Source organism: Phaenicophaeus curvirostris, chromosome 9 (assembly GCF_032191515.1).
Source record: "Phaenicophaeus curvirostris isolate KB17595 chromosome 9, BPBGC_Pcur_1.0, whole genome shotgun sequence".
NCBI classification, from domain to species: domain Eukaryota; kingdom Metazoa; phylum Chordata; class Aves; order Cuculiformes; family Cuculidae; genus Phaenicophaeus; species Phaenicophaeus curvirostris.
In genome coordinates this window covers 35,436,785-35,452,367 of record NC_091400.1, presented here as the reverse complement: position 1 = coordinate 35,452,367, position 15,583 = coordinate 35,436,785, and the positions used below count along the sequence as shown (strand labels likewise).

The window sequence follows — 15,583 nt, the reverse complement described above, 5'->3', positions numbered from 1 at the left end:
TCTGGCTGATTCCCCCAAGTTTATGTTCCATCTTCTGTTTGTAACGTGTTAGAATTTTCAGGGGATAGCAATAAGGCTGATAACCATGACTTTGTGATGGATAGCCATGAAAGTGGTGTGGATATCTCCAGTTGAAAATGGGATCAAGTGACCTCCATGATGAGGTTCATATCCAGAAACTCTTTGGTTCAAGAGTCACAGACCGGCAGATACTGGGAATTTCTGGGCAGGCAGTTGAAATGATCTAGGCAGGTCATTGTGGTTTTGATGGCATCCAGAGCTTCTGGCATTGAGTTTTATCTTGGCATGTGAATGCAAGGGTCACATGAAGCTTTCAGGTTGAACGTACTCTCTCAGTTAGGGTTTGGGGAAAAGCTAGCGTTCAGTTTTTGTCCAGTGCTGGCTGAAGACTTGGGAAGTTTCCGATGAGCAATTGTAGTAGCAGGTATCTGACTTCTGCCTCATCCTTCTGATGTATGAACAAACGCATTAGCTCTCTTGCTCTGAAGACAGAGCTGTTCCACATACTCCAAGTGTTGCTGTCTGTGCTTCAGCTGCTGATTTTGCTTGTGTTGGTGCTTTAAGAACATGGGAGCAGGATGCAGGCATTCCCTTTTCTGTGCTAGGCTGAATCAAACTGCTACCAACTTAGTTTTCTTGACAAATTTAGCACCAAGGTCAGGCAGAAACAGCTTAAACTCTAATGGGCAATAAGAGAGCTATATTTCTTGATAAAACTGTGTATATTAGTTCCATGGAGATTTTTGTGTTCTTCAGAATAATGGTTTGGCTCTGTTACTCGTGGCTCTGCCATCCCTAGGGTAACCTTGCAGGGGTCTGAGAACTTGTACTGCTTTTGAACTTTGCTCTTTTTCCATCCAGTGAGCATGTAGGATGGAAAAGCTGCTCAGTTCCTCGTGCTTGGGTAGCAGGAGTGTTGTGAAGGGCTGGAATGGCAGTGATGGAGCCAGGTCTGGAGAGCAGCAGTGGGAGGCAGCTGTTCATCCCTTCTCGCACTCCTTCTTGGCAGTCAGGCAAGTGCTTCCCTTTAATTTATCAGACGCATCCTTTCCCCTTAGCGTTACTGTTCCTTTCCTTTACGTTTCTTTCCTTCTGTTCCTCCACTGCATGAAATTTCAAATTGCAGATCTTTTCAGAGCTGGCAAGAAGTTATTTTGATTCATGAGGATGAATTTCAGGTGGTGCTATCTTTACATAACCTTTTTTAATTGCTCATTAAAGCGTAACAAGTTGCTGGTGATTGGAATTAGTTTTTCCCCTTGAAGGCAGCAATGGCACACCAAGGTCAGTGAAGCCTCAAAAGCATCTATCAAACACCTTGTCTGCTGGGATTGCTCTGCCACTGACACGTGTGCATTTTTAACCTGGCTGCTACGTGTTCGCTTAAACTGCTCTTGGAGAGTAGAGGAAAAGTGCGAACAGGGAAAGTATTCAGAAGATTGGATTTTTCCTATGTGAGAATAGCTCCCTTTTCTTTCATGTTTTTGGTTGGTTTTTTTAAGAGGAAAAGAGAAGTGAGCTGCTGCTGGTAGCATGAGGAGCATTTTTCCTGATCTGATCCAGCTGTACAACCCATGCTTGGGTCTAGGGAGTTAGGTAGGGGTGGACGTTAGTGGATGATTAGATAATTTGGATGCTCTGGCTAGTTCTACAAGGCTCAGGAGTGGTTTGCAAACCTCAGGACTACACAGTGTTGTCTGCCTATCCCCAGTGAGGAGGGACTGCCATCAGCAGTAGGCAGCGTGCCAGCTCAGCACAGCGGGTGCTGCAGCACAGCAGGGCAGGAGCTGCTGCAGTGCTGCAGGCAGGGAGCCTCTCAGCCTGCTCCAGGCATCCAAGATGGGTCATGGCTTTCTTTTCTATATGGGTTATCCAGCTCTGATCCAACTTTCTTGGACAGCCTGGGTTTGCAGGGTAATGCCCAGATTGGCCCATGCATAATGCTTGGGTTCAGCATTTCCTCCTCCACATCCTTCCCGTTAGTGTTTCTGCTGCTGTTGGTTGTTGGTAGCTCTGGTGATCTTTAGAGTTGTTTCTTCCACTGATGGTTACCAAATACTGTGATTGCACTTTGCTGGTCCCATCCAGGGGCTCTTTGCAGGCTGTGCCAGCGCAGTATGTCAGGCTGTATCTGGGGCAGGCTTGGTTTCCCCTTGCAGAACTGAGTGGTTTAGATCCATGTGCACTGGAACCTTTCAGCATAATTAACAAAACAATTGGTGCTTTGAGACTTATAATACTTCCTAGTAGGAAGTCTTTAGAAACTTTTGCCTCACTTTCATTTAGGCAGTAATTTGGTGCATGTGCAAACAGTACAGCTTACTCCCAGATATTAATTATATTTTGGACAGAGGAGGTTGCTGGGATTTAGGAAGATGTACAGTGTTTTCCCCTGTTTTTAATTCCTTTGTTGTAGTTGTATGGGTAACTTTACAAGAGAACCTAGCAGCCTGCTTCTCCAGAACAGTAAATGGAGCCAGTGCTGCAGTAGTTTGCAGATAAATAATGTATTATAGCCTGCCAAATAAAGCTTTGAGCAAATACCACTTTACAGGGTCATATATTGTGAATCTGAATATTACCCTACTACTCACTATTTCCCATGCTCTCTTGATTCCTTATTAAGCACCCTGCACCTCTGAGAACAGGTCACCTTTTTCAACTACCCCTAAACCTGACAGAATTAGTATTAGCAATTGATGTTGGTTTAGGCAGCATAAATAAGCTCAAAAATCATCCCTCAACACTGCAAAAGTCCTTGTAGATTTTTTTGTTATCTCGATTGGCAATGTGGCACATGTTTTTAGATGCTTACTTTGAGATTTTACAGAATACATTGTTTGATTGACTTTTAGGAGAAGCCTTCCTAGAAATTTAAGAGCCTATTCAAATACAGCTAGATATTTTGCTAGTGTGATTCCTAAAAGGAGAAAAACTGTTTTGCCAGCATGCCTGGCTGCAGCTAGTTTGAAGTTCAAGAACATCTACGTCGCATTTACAGAAGATGAGTTCAGGAGCACTGCTGAAAAATAGAATCCTAATAAGTTGAAGATGCTGATTCTCGCATAGCAGGAATGCTGTGCTTCGTGCTGTTTGTGTTTAATATCTCTTTTAAAACTGGTGTGACCATGTAGACTAGCAGAACCATGCAGCAGCTCTCGGACGAGCCGATGAACTGATAGGTATGGGCATAATTGCTGGAGAAACAGCACAGAGTATCACTTTGTTCATGCAGCTCAGCAGTCAATATTCCTGTCATGGGATAAGTCTGGGGAATACAGATTCCAGTCCCAGGGCATGGACCAAGCTGATTCCCACTCTCATCGCCTTGGGGCTGCTGGAAGGGTTGCACCATAGAGTTAATTGGCATCTGGCATGGGAGGTGGCACTGCTCTTCTGGCAATGCTTTAGGGCAAGTCTGATCCACATTTTCATCACGCTGTGTTTGCCTTACAGCTGGGTATTTCCCTCTCAGCTCAAGGGGCTCTGAGGCTCTTGTTGGTTTTGGTTGATCTTAAACGCCGTTTGAATCTATGCCAGGGACATGATGGTTATGGGAAGATTTAGACTAGACATAAGGAGGAAATTCTTAACAATGAGGGTGGGGAGGCCCTGGCCCAGGTTGCCCAGGGAAGTTGGAGATGCCCCGTCCCTGGAGGTGTTCAAAGTTGAGTTGGATGGGGCCTGGAGCAGCCTTGATCCAGTGGGAGGTGTCCCTGCCCATGGCAGGGGGGTAGAATTAGATGATTTTCCCTTCCAGCTCAAATCAGTCTGTGATTCTATGATTTTAACAATCTTCTTCAGCAAACAAAGAAAGCAAAAGAAAATAAGCCAGTGTTCATTGTACAGACCAAAAATGTGACATTGGTCTAAGAAGGGGAAGAAATCCCACTTTTCAAGCATGACATTTTTACATCTATCTGTGGGTTATATGGTGGTGCTAAGCCCTCTCTAAGGGTTTTGGTGCTCTGGCATCCCTCCCTGGGCAATTGTGGAGCCAATGTTGCTCTTATAAGCATGGTTCAGTCTGATAGCAGCAGTGTCTCTGTCTTTATGTAGTTTTTTATACTTGCAGCCTCTGATTAGACAGGGTTTCAGGACTTTCCCATATTAACACCATTGGTTATGACAAATCTAACGAGGAAGGAGAGTCAGCTGGAATTAGAAGTCTCCCTCTAAGGAATGAGGGACCCATGTCTGACTTTCTTCTGAGGGTTTGATGTCCTGCGGGCAAGTTAAAAAGTATCAGTTTCATCTTAATATTCTGTGAAACACCGCGGTGTCTCAGCTGAAGCCCTGTGTCCCACCCCACTGAGCCTGAACTGGAAGGAGCAATTCAGCTCTTACCTTCCAGCTCTGGAGCACCAGGGCTGCAGGTCCATGCTCGTAGAGACACAGGGCTGTTTGCACCCTGAACCTTTGGTTTAAACAACCTTTCCTAGTTTTGCTGGTGCTTCTCAGGCTGGAAAAGTCTGCATTTACGAGGCGCATGGCCTGACTCCCCAGCAGTCTTTGCAGTGCCTCATCTCCACACGTAAGGATGACCCAGAGGAGGTCTGTCTTGCCCGTGCCAGATGGCTCTGTAGCTGTCAGAGCTGCTTCGTTTCCTGGCAGGAGCCTTGCAGCTAGTGGCGGCAGAAGGTGGAATCAAAGGAAACCAATGTCTGTTTAAGAAATTTTAGCACTTTTTTAAATAAAGATGCTTCCCATGTTGGTTTTTCTGAATTGTATCAGGCCGAATGCTTCTGAGAGGCTAGTATTTGATTTCCTCCTGGAGAAGGTGGACGGGGTTAGTGGGGGGACAAATAGTCAAGTCTGGAAACAGAGGGTTTATGGGTCTGTTTTATGGTAGATCCTTGTATTGCCTTTCCATAAAGTTACGCTATTAAAGGGACGTTAAAGCAGAGAAAATTGTCTGCTTATTTGCCTTTTGCTCTCCTCATGATGAAGCTTTTCATCCGTGTGTTGAAGAACTGAAGGGTAGGGTTGTGTATTCAGAAATAAAGCTCATTTATAGAGGCACGTAAAGGTGTTTGTCCTGGCTGATGGCGGTTTGGGGAGGTGGGAGATACTTGGCGCATCTTGGAGATTGTGTGTAGTTCTTTAAATGATTGTAGAAAGTATCCTAACATGGTATATGGACTGGCTGCTGGGACTGGGCTAGTGAAGCTGGGTCAGGCTGGCAGTGGGAGAGGGAAGCTCTATGCTCTGTCTCTCCAGCCTTCTTACCCTCCTGTAAATGCTTCTTGATTTCCTTGCATGTCATATTGGCTTCTAATGAACTTCAAAATACTGCCTATTATATTTTAGGCTAATTTTTTCAGTACCTCTGGTGTCCTGGCTTGCGGGAAGAACACTGGAGAGCGTTTTATTTCATTATTTACTGTATCTTCACTGGTGTGCAGATGCAGAATCCGCTGCTGGCACCAAGTGGCTGTCGGTGGAAGCTGCTCCAGAAGTGTTGGACTCACCAGCCATCTGCGTTGTGTGTGTAGATTTTGGGGCTGTGGTTTGGAGATGGTAGGACCTTCCTGCTCCATCCCAATTTCCCTAGTGTTGGGTATCACATACAGGAGCTTCTCTGTCCCATCCTGGTTGGTGCCTGTAATGCCACCTGAGCAATTGCCTTGATCATGCTCTTCCTTTCTGTAAGATGCATGAAGGGGGAAAAGACTGTCAGAGGACTTGTTTGCTTATAATAAATCTCAGCGTGCTCTGCCCTGCATCCCATCCTTGTGGGGTCTGGTTCCCCACCTTCCAAGTGACTGGAAAGATAACTTGTACCGTAATGTCAAGTGCGTGAAGGCAAGGGATCGTGATTACTTGAGAAAGGATGCTGTTTCTCCTGCCTTTTCAAAAATTTGGGTGATTTTAACACTTAAAACTGTTCTTAGGCTGTGTATTGAGAGGATGAATCAGGGTGGGTAGTGGTTTTTAGAAGCTGAAACCAAGGCTTTTCGAGTCACAAATCATTTGAAGCCAAGTTTCTTTATGGATATGATTTTGATGCTTTTTCTCAGTTCAGTGGTGATTGTATTTGAAAGCTGGTTGTTGACCAGCTCTCACTTGCCAGCCCCTTTCTAGGCTGGCTTTTGCATGGAACACTGCTGTGTGCCTGTGCCTGCAGAGCATTAACATTTGGCTGCCCGGAACTGTTTTTGGGCATCTGTGAGTGTTTTGGTTTAGTGGTAGAGGTGTTCACTTTATCTTTAAAGTGAGATAAACCCAGAACGAGAATAATAATTTCATGATTTACAGACTTTTTTTTTTCCTTGTGAATAGTATTTGCATGGTATTTTAACTCATCACTGTGTCTGATGACCACCTGCAGAAATTAAAAATTGAAAGCAATTTTGGAACCCACAGGGAACAGCAATGAGTTTATTCATAGGGTATCGGGACCATTTTGCACTTTGAAGAGATTTGTATAAATAGGGGGGGGGGTTTATTCCTTCATCTTAGATTTGTTTTGTCTTTATTTTGTCCTTTAACATAATCTCCCAACTGTGTGGTAAATCAAAAGACTAAAGCTCTTTCCATGCAGTGGGTGTGCTGCAGGTAAGGCTCTTGCTGCTGCTGCTGCAATCACGTCTCTGGCTATGGGAGATGGGTGCTCTGCTTCATTTTCAGTAAGGTTTGTGAGACACCAGAAATACAGCAAGCATTGGCATGTTAATTGTGCTCTGTGTTTTGATACTGCTGCTCAGAGCTGGTGAGATCCTCTTACTCGAATATCGGAGTTATTTTTAACAGATGCTGTAGAAAGGTTTGCCTCCAAGAGGCTTTTCCCCACCTGCCTTGGCTCGTGACTTTGACAGCCAATGCAATAGCATGTGTTGATTTTTATTTTCCCTTTAGTACAGAAGAATCCGTGGTGCCAAGTCTAGACCAGATTGCCCAAACCCAGAGTTTGCGTGGTTTGCACCTCTGTCCATCCTTTCCTTGCTTGAGCGATGGTTGAGAGCTTGCCAGTAGTACCTGCCAGGAAACTTTTGGGCTAGTACACTGTATTTTCATAATGCAAAAGGATTAGTAGGTGCCAAGTAGCAAAAGGCAACTTCTTGGGTAAAATTTTGTCTTGTGGCTATTCAGACGACTCAGTCCAACTGTACCCTCCCACCAAGGAAATCCCTAAAACCCCAAGGGCCAGAAGCCGAGAAGGTAAATCACAGGAGGAATAAGCATTATTCCTCCTCATTATGCATTCATAGCATAGCTATGAACTTTTTAGTAACAGGTGCCACTAAATGATATAACTATCCTTTTTCAGTAGTGAAATTTGAGATGCAGAAGTTGGTTTGCACAAATTTTACAAGTAATCCTGCTTAAAGCATGCTTGTCTGCCTTTCTCCCAGCTACGTGGCTGTAAGTGTTGATTGGTCCATCCAGACCCCTCCTGCCCTAACTTTTCCTGCATTTCAAATGCAGTAGGAATCACTTGGTGTCCCCCAGGGAAAAGCAGCAGAAGCCTGGCCAGTGTGCTAAAAACTGAAAAATATTTACCCCCAAGTTGCCATTAACATGGAAATTCCAATATCTTGTTTGCAAGCAGCCTGGCTTGTTATGTAGTGTAGCTAAAAGCGCATATAGCCAGCCTTGTCTGGAGCTTTGCCTGCACGCGGATCTGCCAGCTCTCATCTCCTCACCTTCATCTCGGTCGAGTGCCTTGCTGGATTTTTGTATTAGCTGAGTAATTAAGCACAGAAGGGCAGTTGAGGCAGGAGTGGTTAATTCACTGAGCAATACGATGTCACATCAGTGGTACTGAGTTGTTCCGTAGGAGGTTAAACATTAATTTTGTTGTTAAATGTCATCTTCTGGCTCATGATGAGCTGTAGTGTTGGTCACGTTTTCTGATAAATTTGAAGGAAATCAAATACAGGATCCTGCATGCTGAGATCTGTAAAAGTGAAGTCGGTTGAAGTCTAACGATGATGTTTGTAAAGCCACAGAGAGGTGTGGGGGGAAAAAAGAAAATATTGAATGTGCATTGTTCAGCTAGCAGAGCCCTGGTGCTCCAACCCAGCACTTTCCAAAGCCGGAAAGATGGATTAACCCTTGCTCTGTCAAAGGGCTCGTGGGGAATTTTGCAGGGGCCTCCCAGCAGCAATCATAAGGGTTGGGCACTGGAAGGGGCTGAGAATGAGGAGGACTTTCTGGGACTGGGGAAGGCAAGGTCTGGAGACCCCATGAATTTGCTCTTGCTGGAACGCTGGTACAGAGCTTGGAACAGAGAAGAGCTAAAAGGAGACTTCATTTTTGCAAGACTCTTCTTTCCTGATTTATTAACCACTGAACCACTCCTACACATGCTTATTTTGGAGCACACAATTGCACACTAGCTCAGTCCTGCACGGATTTTTGAACAGACAGAAAAGGTCACTGCAGCCGCCAGATTCTCTAGGTGTTTATTCAGACCTCCAATCTGGAATTGCATGTGAAGAGCACCTTAGTATTTCTTCTTGCTTTCCACCCTTTGGGAGACCTGTGGCCACCAGCTTGGTTTCAATGTAATGTAATCATCCTGCATTTTCAAGTCCAGCTCTACAAATGCTGTACCCCTGCAAGCTAAAACTAGGAGGGCAACATACAAACGCTTATTCCAGAAACTGTCCAAGGAATAGCACATAGGGAAAAACGTAGATTTATTGATGGAGATGGGCCTGGGGAAGGCAAATATTCAAATGCATTAGAATTTCTTTTTCATTACAGTTTCCTGCAATGTTCATTTTTTGTTACAGTGCCTTTTTATGCCCTTACTGTGAGTGGAGCTTGCTGCTTTATGGTTTTGTTTTCATCTCTCCTTATCTTTCTTTCCCCCCTTCCAGTTTGAGCGGCATGACCCGGTGGAGGGGCGGATCACGGAGCGGCAGTTCGGCAGCATGTTGCTGGCCTACAGTGGGGTGCAGTCCAAGAAGCTCACAGTGATGCTGAAGCAACTCAAGAAGCATTTCCAAGACGGAGAGGTCAGTGGTGTTTGCAGCAAATCTGGGAAGCTGCAGTGGGGGCAGCCATCCTGCACTATGCTGAGAAATAAGTAAGCAGTCTCCATGTTGTTAAGAAAAGCACCCACACCTTGCTAAGCAGGCTGTGAAGACACGCTGGCTTTGCAGAGGATAAATACTCCGCCAACAGCAGGGAGACAGGAGAGGGGGGAGTGCCGTGGTCAGTGTCCAGATGAAGGTGTAGGCTTGTCTCTGTTAAAATGCATGCTGTGATTTTCAAAATTTAAATTTGCTGAATGGCGCTCTGGAGCCAGAATAAACATTGAAGATCTGTTCCCCATTACTGCCTTGACCTTAGATTAATTAGCTGCTGTGACTGGGCAGTTTATTACTTATTATTAGTTATGAACTTAGGTGAAAAATTGTTTTAATTACTTGTGACTTAGGAGTAAGGTTGCAGATACTATGTTCATTAATTTAGTGAGAGACCTTGGAATAAAATATCCATACTGAAATGACGTGCTTTGTCAGGTAAGCAAGTATGGGCTACTGAATTAGTTCCGTATTAGGATTTCGTATCTTGTCTATAAAGATGGATTGTTCTGCTGTTAACTAGGTTAAAAACAAGCAGTTTGCTCGAGTGAGAATGGATGGAAAGGCTTGGGCTGCATATTGTGTTGGTCCAACTGTTTTAGAGACACTTTCCCCTAACATCAGAACTGGCATTTATTTCTTTAGATGCCCAGTGTGCGATAAAACACAAATGTTGGCTTGAGTCTGGTCTTTTTTGTCCCTTTTTGGTGCCTTCACTGGACTCTTGGATATGCAGGAATCCTTGTTGCATGTGAAGCCACTCCAGTGACTTTTTCCTCTGTTTTCTCCCACTTTCACTGGTGCTGGTGCAGAATTTAGGCACTGTGAAGCAGCGGGGCACGTAGACCAGTAGGTCTCTTTTAACTACATGTAATGCCAAAAATTTAAAAACTGGAGGAAACCGTAAAGAAGGCAGAAGGCTCAGAGCTGTGTTCCTGCCAGAGGATCGTGGTGCCTGCAGCTTCTCCTGGCCCCGAGGTGCCACAGAGGGTGTTTTTTTTGCAGATTCCCTTGTGTTTTGTAGAAAAATAGGCTCAAAATTTAGTAGGCTGTTACCAAAAATGGTGTCAACTTGTCATCGGAGCTGAGATGTTTTGCCTAGTATTTGCAAGTCTCACTTCTTAGGCTCTTTGTCACTAGCTTAAATGAGATCATTGAAGTTCCCAGCATTGTAGTTTTGAGCCTGTTTATTTGATCTTTCAGACAGATGCTACTCATTTGGCTTTTCCAATACCTCTGCTCCTCTTGAGTTTTAATAGGAATCATTCGATTTCTTGTGAACAAATACTTTGCTGTGGTGTGTCTAACAGAGGATATCAGCTGTGTTGTTTCATTCCCAAACCATTGATTCTTTTGCTGCGATATGTGGGGTTTTATATATGTATTATTGAACACTAGCTGGGTATATGAGAAATTAGAGGGAATTATTCTAGAAGGTTTCTTACAGCAGATGTTTCCTTCTTCCCATGTGTAAGCCAAGACCCTGACATCTGTGGCAGAGGAAGAACTTGTTGGTTTTACCTTATTCCTCATCCCCCAATCAGCCAGATTGTGTTTCTATTTGTAGATAACTGGATCGAGAGCAAGTCTTTCTCTTTCTGCGTTCCAAAGACTTTCAAGGAGATGATCACAAAAATGACATTTTCAAGAAACAATTGGTGGAAAACATGTGATTCCTTAGACTAGAGGGGAAACAGAATACCTCGAATCCTAAAATGAGACAGCCTTTCTGTTAATAAGCTATTTAATGGTTGTGAGAGATGTAAAGGATGCAAGAAATGCCAGCTGCCTTGCATTGGAGGCAGATAAGCCTTTTTTTGGAGCCAGGGCAGCTCAAAGTCAATGCTTGTGCAGAGCTGGAGAAATCAGGCACTGAAATCCTCCCCTTCAGCAGGTTTTAGCTCACAGAGAATCCAGCATGGTGCCTAACTTTGCATTGTCTTTTATACAAGTGAACCTTTTCTTCAAAATTTGTGAGGTATTCTTTTTCTCCTGAGGTATTTCAGAAGACTGTATTCCTTGCAGATTCGTATCCAGCACTTTGTGTATCTAAACACACTGAAGTACTTTTATTGGGTCACCCTGGTGCAGCCGTCTGTTTTTACATAGCTTAACACTCCCCGTCTCCTTAGAGGCAGGACTGCTGTGACCAGAATCATGCTAACCACCTTTAGAGCTTTCTAGGTAACTTATTCAGGGATGTACTTGCAAAGTTCTCTTTGTAAATGAAAATATTAAGCCAGGGTGTGTTCTCCTGCATGAAACTGCAGATGCTCGCTGCCCGTGTTGCCTCTTCCTCTGCGTTGTAACCCGGACATCCGCAGAGCAAGCAGCTGCTTCGCTCGGGCTCTGCTTTACTGCCGTCCTACAAAAAGGAAGTGGAGCCAGTGCTATCCACTGCTCTCCCTTCAGCTCCCAGACCTCACACAGTCATTAAAGCCACCCAGCCCATTCCGCTGGTTCTGAAGCGGAACCCAGCCGCTTCATTTATGTTGTTCATAATCCAGGCAGTGTCACAATCTCCTTTTCCCATCAATGTAAGACTCTTTTTTGCCCTCTGTTCTAGGGGCTGACGTTTGAGGAGGTGGAGAGTTTCTTCACTTTTCTGAAGAACATAAATGATGTGGACACAGCTTTGAGCTTCTACCACATGGCTGGAGCTTCGCTTGATAAAGGTATTAAAATTTGCAACATGGACATGCACTGAAAGAAGCTTAAGGGAGCGCAGCTGTGTCTTTGAAGCTGGGAAGATGTTAAATGAGCCCAGGCTGACAGGTTGAAAATGTACCAAAATCACAGTTCCTTTCTGTAATGAGATGTTTAACTTGCTAATCCATGGATAAAGAGGGATTTCAGGTTTCATACTTTCCCTGTTTTAGATATAGAGGGGAGGAAAAAGCTGAAATGTATAGCCTGAGTAGATTAGGAAGCAGAGATTACATGGAGGTTGATTAGCAAACAGTGGTATCAGGGTGATATCCTCAGGAAGACCATTCAGACCTGGTGCGTGCAGACGCATGATGACCTCATGAGTGTATCACAGGCTGTGGGACCAGGCCCCAGGTACGCCAGTGTTTCTTCTTCGTCCCTGTCTTCTGGAGTGAGGTTTTTTCTCCTTTTATGAAGTACATGAAAAATTGTTGGCTAAGACAAGCGGTATTATAAGTATTCTTGTGAACTGAATCTTCTGTGGAGGCTCCATGACTGATGCAGCAGAGGCACTAACCAGCAGTGGAGCTGGTGGTGGGAGCCATTCAACCCTTGTTTTGTTTCAGCTTTACTTAGAAGTTAGAGGCTTTCCTTAGAAATGAGAGCTGTGTGGCCAAATGCTGCGATTCTGATCTGAAATCCAAATAATGTCAAGCACCTTTGGAGCTCCCAGGTACACTGAAAGGAAAGATGGGGAGTGCTGGAACCCCACTGAGGTCCCAGGCTGAGCACTGAAGTCTGTCTAGAGCAGGCTTTCTTCAGATAACCTACAGTCCAGAGGCTGCATCTGGCCAGAGGAGCTGGTTGAGTGAACTTCAGAGATGGTGTTTCCTTGGGAGCTTGGTAGTAGTGTTGCATAGTGGTCAGACCAGTCTATAGCCTTTAACTCATCGCATGTTTCTTTTTCTGAGCTGATCCGTATCAGATACGTTCTCAGATCTGACACTGATTTATTAAAAAAAAACATACTGAGGGAAAACAGAGTCCAGCTCCCTGTTGCTTGGAGCTGTCCCATGCTTGTGCTTTTCTCTTCTAGAGTTTTTTTTTGAGAGTTGTTTTTTAAAACACTCAAACTGGGAATATAAAAAAAGTGAAGGCAAACTCATTAAAAGTTTTTTTGGCTGAGTAGAAACCCTTGTCTACTAGAAAGCACCTCTGCTATGAGAACAGGCTGGGAGAGTTGGGGTTGTTCAGCCTGGAGAAGAAAAGGTTCTGAGGAGACCTTAGAGCAGCTTCCAGTACCTGAAGGGGGCTACAAGAAAGATGGGGAGGGAGTTTTTACAAGGGTATGTAGTGATAGGATGGGGGGGAATGGCTTTAAACTGGAAGGGAGGAGATTTAGACTACACATTAGTAAGAAATTCATCGCGATGAGGGTGGTGAGGCACTGGCACAGATTGTCCAGGGAAGCTGTGGATGCCCCATCCCTGGAAGTGGCCAAGGCCAGGTTGGATGGGGCTTTGAGCAGTCCTGTCTGGATGAGGTGTCCCTGCCTGTGGCAGGTGTGGAATTGAATGGGCTTTCAAACCGTTCTGTGATTCTATGAAAGTTAAAGCTGATGTACTTAGGCAACTGCAAAATTAAGTGCTTTGGAAGTAAGCTGTTCTTCCAGACAGCACTGTTGTGGGAATGTTAAGACATTGATAGGTTTTGGGGCTGCAGAATTACAAAGGGAGTTAAAGGTATCACATCTCTTGTGTTGTCAGCAGCCCTCCTCATCTTCGATTTTTGGGGGAAATCATTATCATCATAGAATCACTAGGTTGGAAAGGATCCACTGGGTCATCTGTATGCTTTGTTTTAGATCACTGTTACCTTAAGACTTAAAAGAATCTGGTAAGTATTTCTTTCATGGAAAAGTAAAAATATGAAGTACAGACGTGCAGCTGCTGTGCAGAGCTCTTTCTGCTACATCCCAAGAGGAGATAATAGCCCAGCAAATCCAATTTACTCAGTGTCTACAGTAAATGAGCAATTGCCCAGTCATGGAATATGTAATCGTGGAGTATTTATGTCCTTGTGCAGTTGGTAAATCAGTGTGTTTGCTGTTTAATTAGGCACGATTAATGAGCTTATGCTGGAGTGATAGCCATTGAGCTGGAGTTCTTTGACTGGAGTAAGAAACCTTGGGGAGGCATGGTGGCGTGCAGGGCATGGCTTCAAACTGCTTGCAGGCTTGGCTGTCCCTGGACCCCGTCTCTGCCTGCAGGGTCCTGGCTGTTGAGAGAGACTTTCCTGGGCTTGGGCAGAAGAGAAGGTTGTCCTACAGATCCCCTCTTTACATGCGTAATGAATAATCTCTCACATCTTTCTGTGTTGCTCAACCCAGAGACGCCCCTGCGTATCTGGGAGGACGTGTGTAGAATCATAGAATCCCTGGGTTGGAAAAGACTTTTGAGATCATTGAGTCCAACCGTACCTGTCCGCTCCTATCCTTAAGCATTTCATCTACCCACCTTTTAAACGCTTCCAGGAATGGTGACTCAGCCACCTCCCTGGGCAGCCACTTCCAGTGCCTGATAAGGTTTTCCTAAGGCCCAGTCTGGAGGTCCTCTGGTGCAGCTTGAGGCTGTTCCCTCTTGTCCTGTCACCTATCACATGGGAGAAGACACCAACACTTGCCTTGCTACAGCCTCCTTTCAGGGAGTTGTAGAGAGCGGTAAGGGTTCTCCAGGCTAAACAACCCCAGTTCCCTCAGACGCTCCTCACAAGACTTGTTCTCCAGCCCCTCCAGCAGCTTTATTGCCCTTCTCTGGATGCTTTTTTCTGTGGTCCTAACTAAGGTGCAAAGTGTGCTGCAGCGATACACCTAAGTTTTGCAGCTGGGATACATCTGCTCCTGTGCCTAAATTGTCAAGGCAGCACCTGTTTCCATGTGCTTGCACTCTGAACCTGGATATTGCACCCACAGATCACAGAAGCAATAAATGGGATGGACTCTTCCAAAAGTCAGGCTTTCACTAAATTGTTTATTAAAAACCAACAAATGTAAAAATGACTCATCATAGGGGAGGAGGAAGAAGGTAGTTTGTGGATCAAATAAATTGCTGCTAACCTAATGCAGCAAACATTATTATAATTTTAGAAGGGCGATTTAAAATTTAAAGGGAAAAAGTGGATGGCATCAAACAGCCATAGCTTGATCTCCTATTTTTTGTCTGGAATTAAAGCAGCCTCTTCTTCTAAAAAGGATCGTCAACTTGTATTTTAATGATGCATAGAATAATACACAGATTATTTGTTAGTCCATCTGTCATTTTACCAGAAATGTAATAGCATTCTTTGAAGTCACAAGCATTACTTAGAAAACTTTCCCAGCCTGCCCTTACAGCTGGCAGCAGGATGGGAGCCGAATTTGTCACTTATTCCTCCTTTGGAGGCAAGGGTGTGAATCGCTCTTCTTCCGGCACCATCTGCAGCCAGAGTTCTGAGCAGCCGTGCTGCTGGCGCCGGCGGAGAGCTGCAGGGTAACCACTGTGTTTTAGGGCAACGAACAGATGAGCTTCACTAGAGATGGGCCAAAGCAAGGGGAAACGGCTGAGCTCACTGCTGGCTCAGAGCAGGGCTGGAGCCCAACAGAGGTTAATGGAAAATCATCATGGCCTGACATCTCCAGAAAGCCTGGATGAGTACTTGCAGGAATTTGAGAGAACAAGAGTTGAACGATGAAATCTGGTGTCCTGCAGAGGCAAGTCAGAGTCGCTGGTTGTCACCTTTGCAGCCCTAACACCAGTGCACTGATGAGTGTGCACGTGTGTGTCCTGATGGAGAGGGATCGTGGAAGGGCTTGGCAGCGAGTCGTCCAGCAAGGGGGG

The 15,583-nt window shown here is 44.9% G+C and overlaps 1 protein-coding gene across 3 annotated transcripts in view; it reads left to right on the top strand.

Moving 5' to 3' along the window:
- MICU1 (mitochondrial calcium uptake 1) overlaps positions 1 to 15,583 on the top strand; it is a 98,576-nt gene that overhangs the window by 75,624 nt on the left and 7,369 nt on the right. For all 3 annotated transcript variants that reach the window (XM_069863914.1, XM_069863917.1, XM_069863915.1), the window contains 2 exons: positions 8,850 to 8,987; positions 11,626 to 11,734. In XM_069863914.1, the coding sequence (XP_069720015.1) occupies positions 8,850 to 8,987; positions 11,626 to 11,734 (247 nt within the window). The remainder of the gene's footprint in view (positions 1 to 8,849; positions 8,988 to 11,625; positions 11,735 to 15,583) is intronic.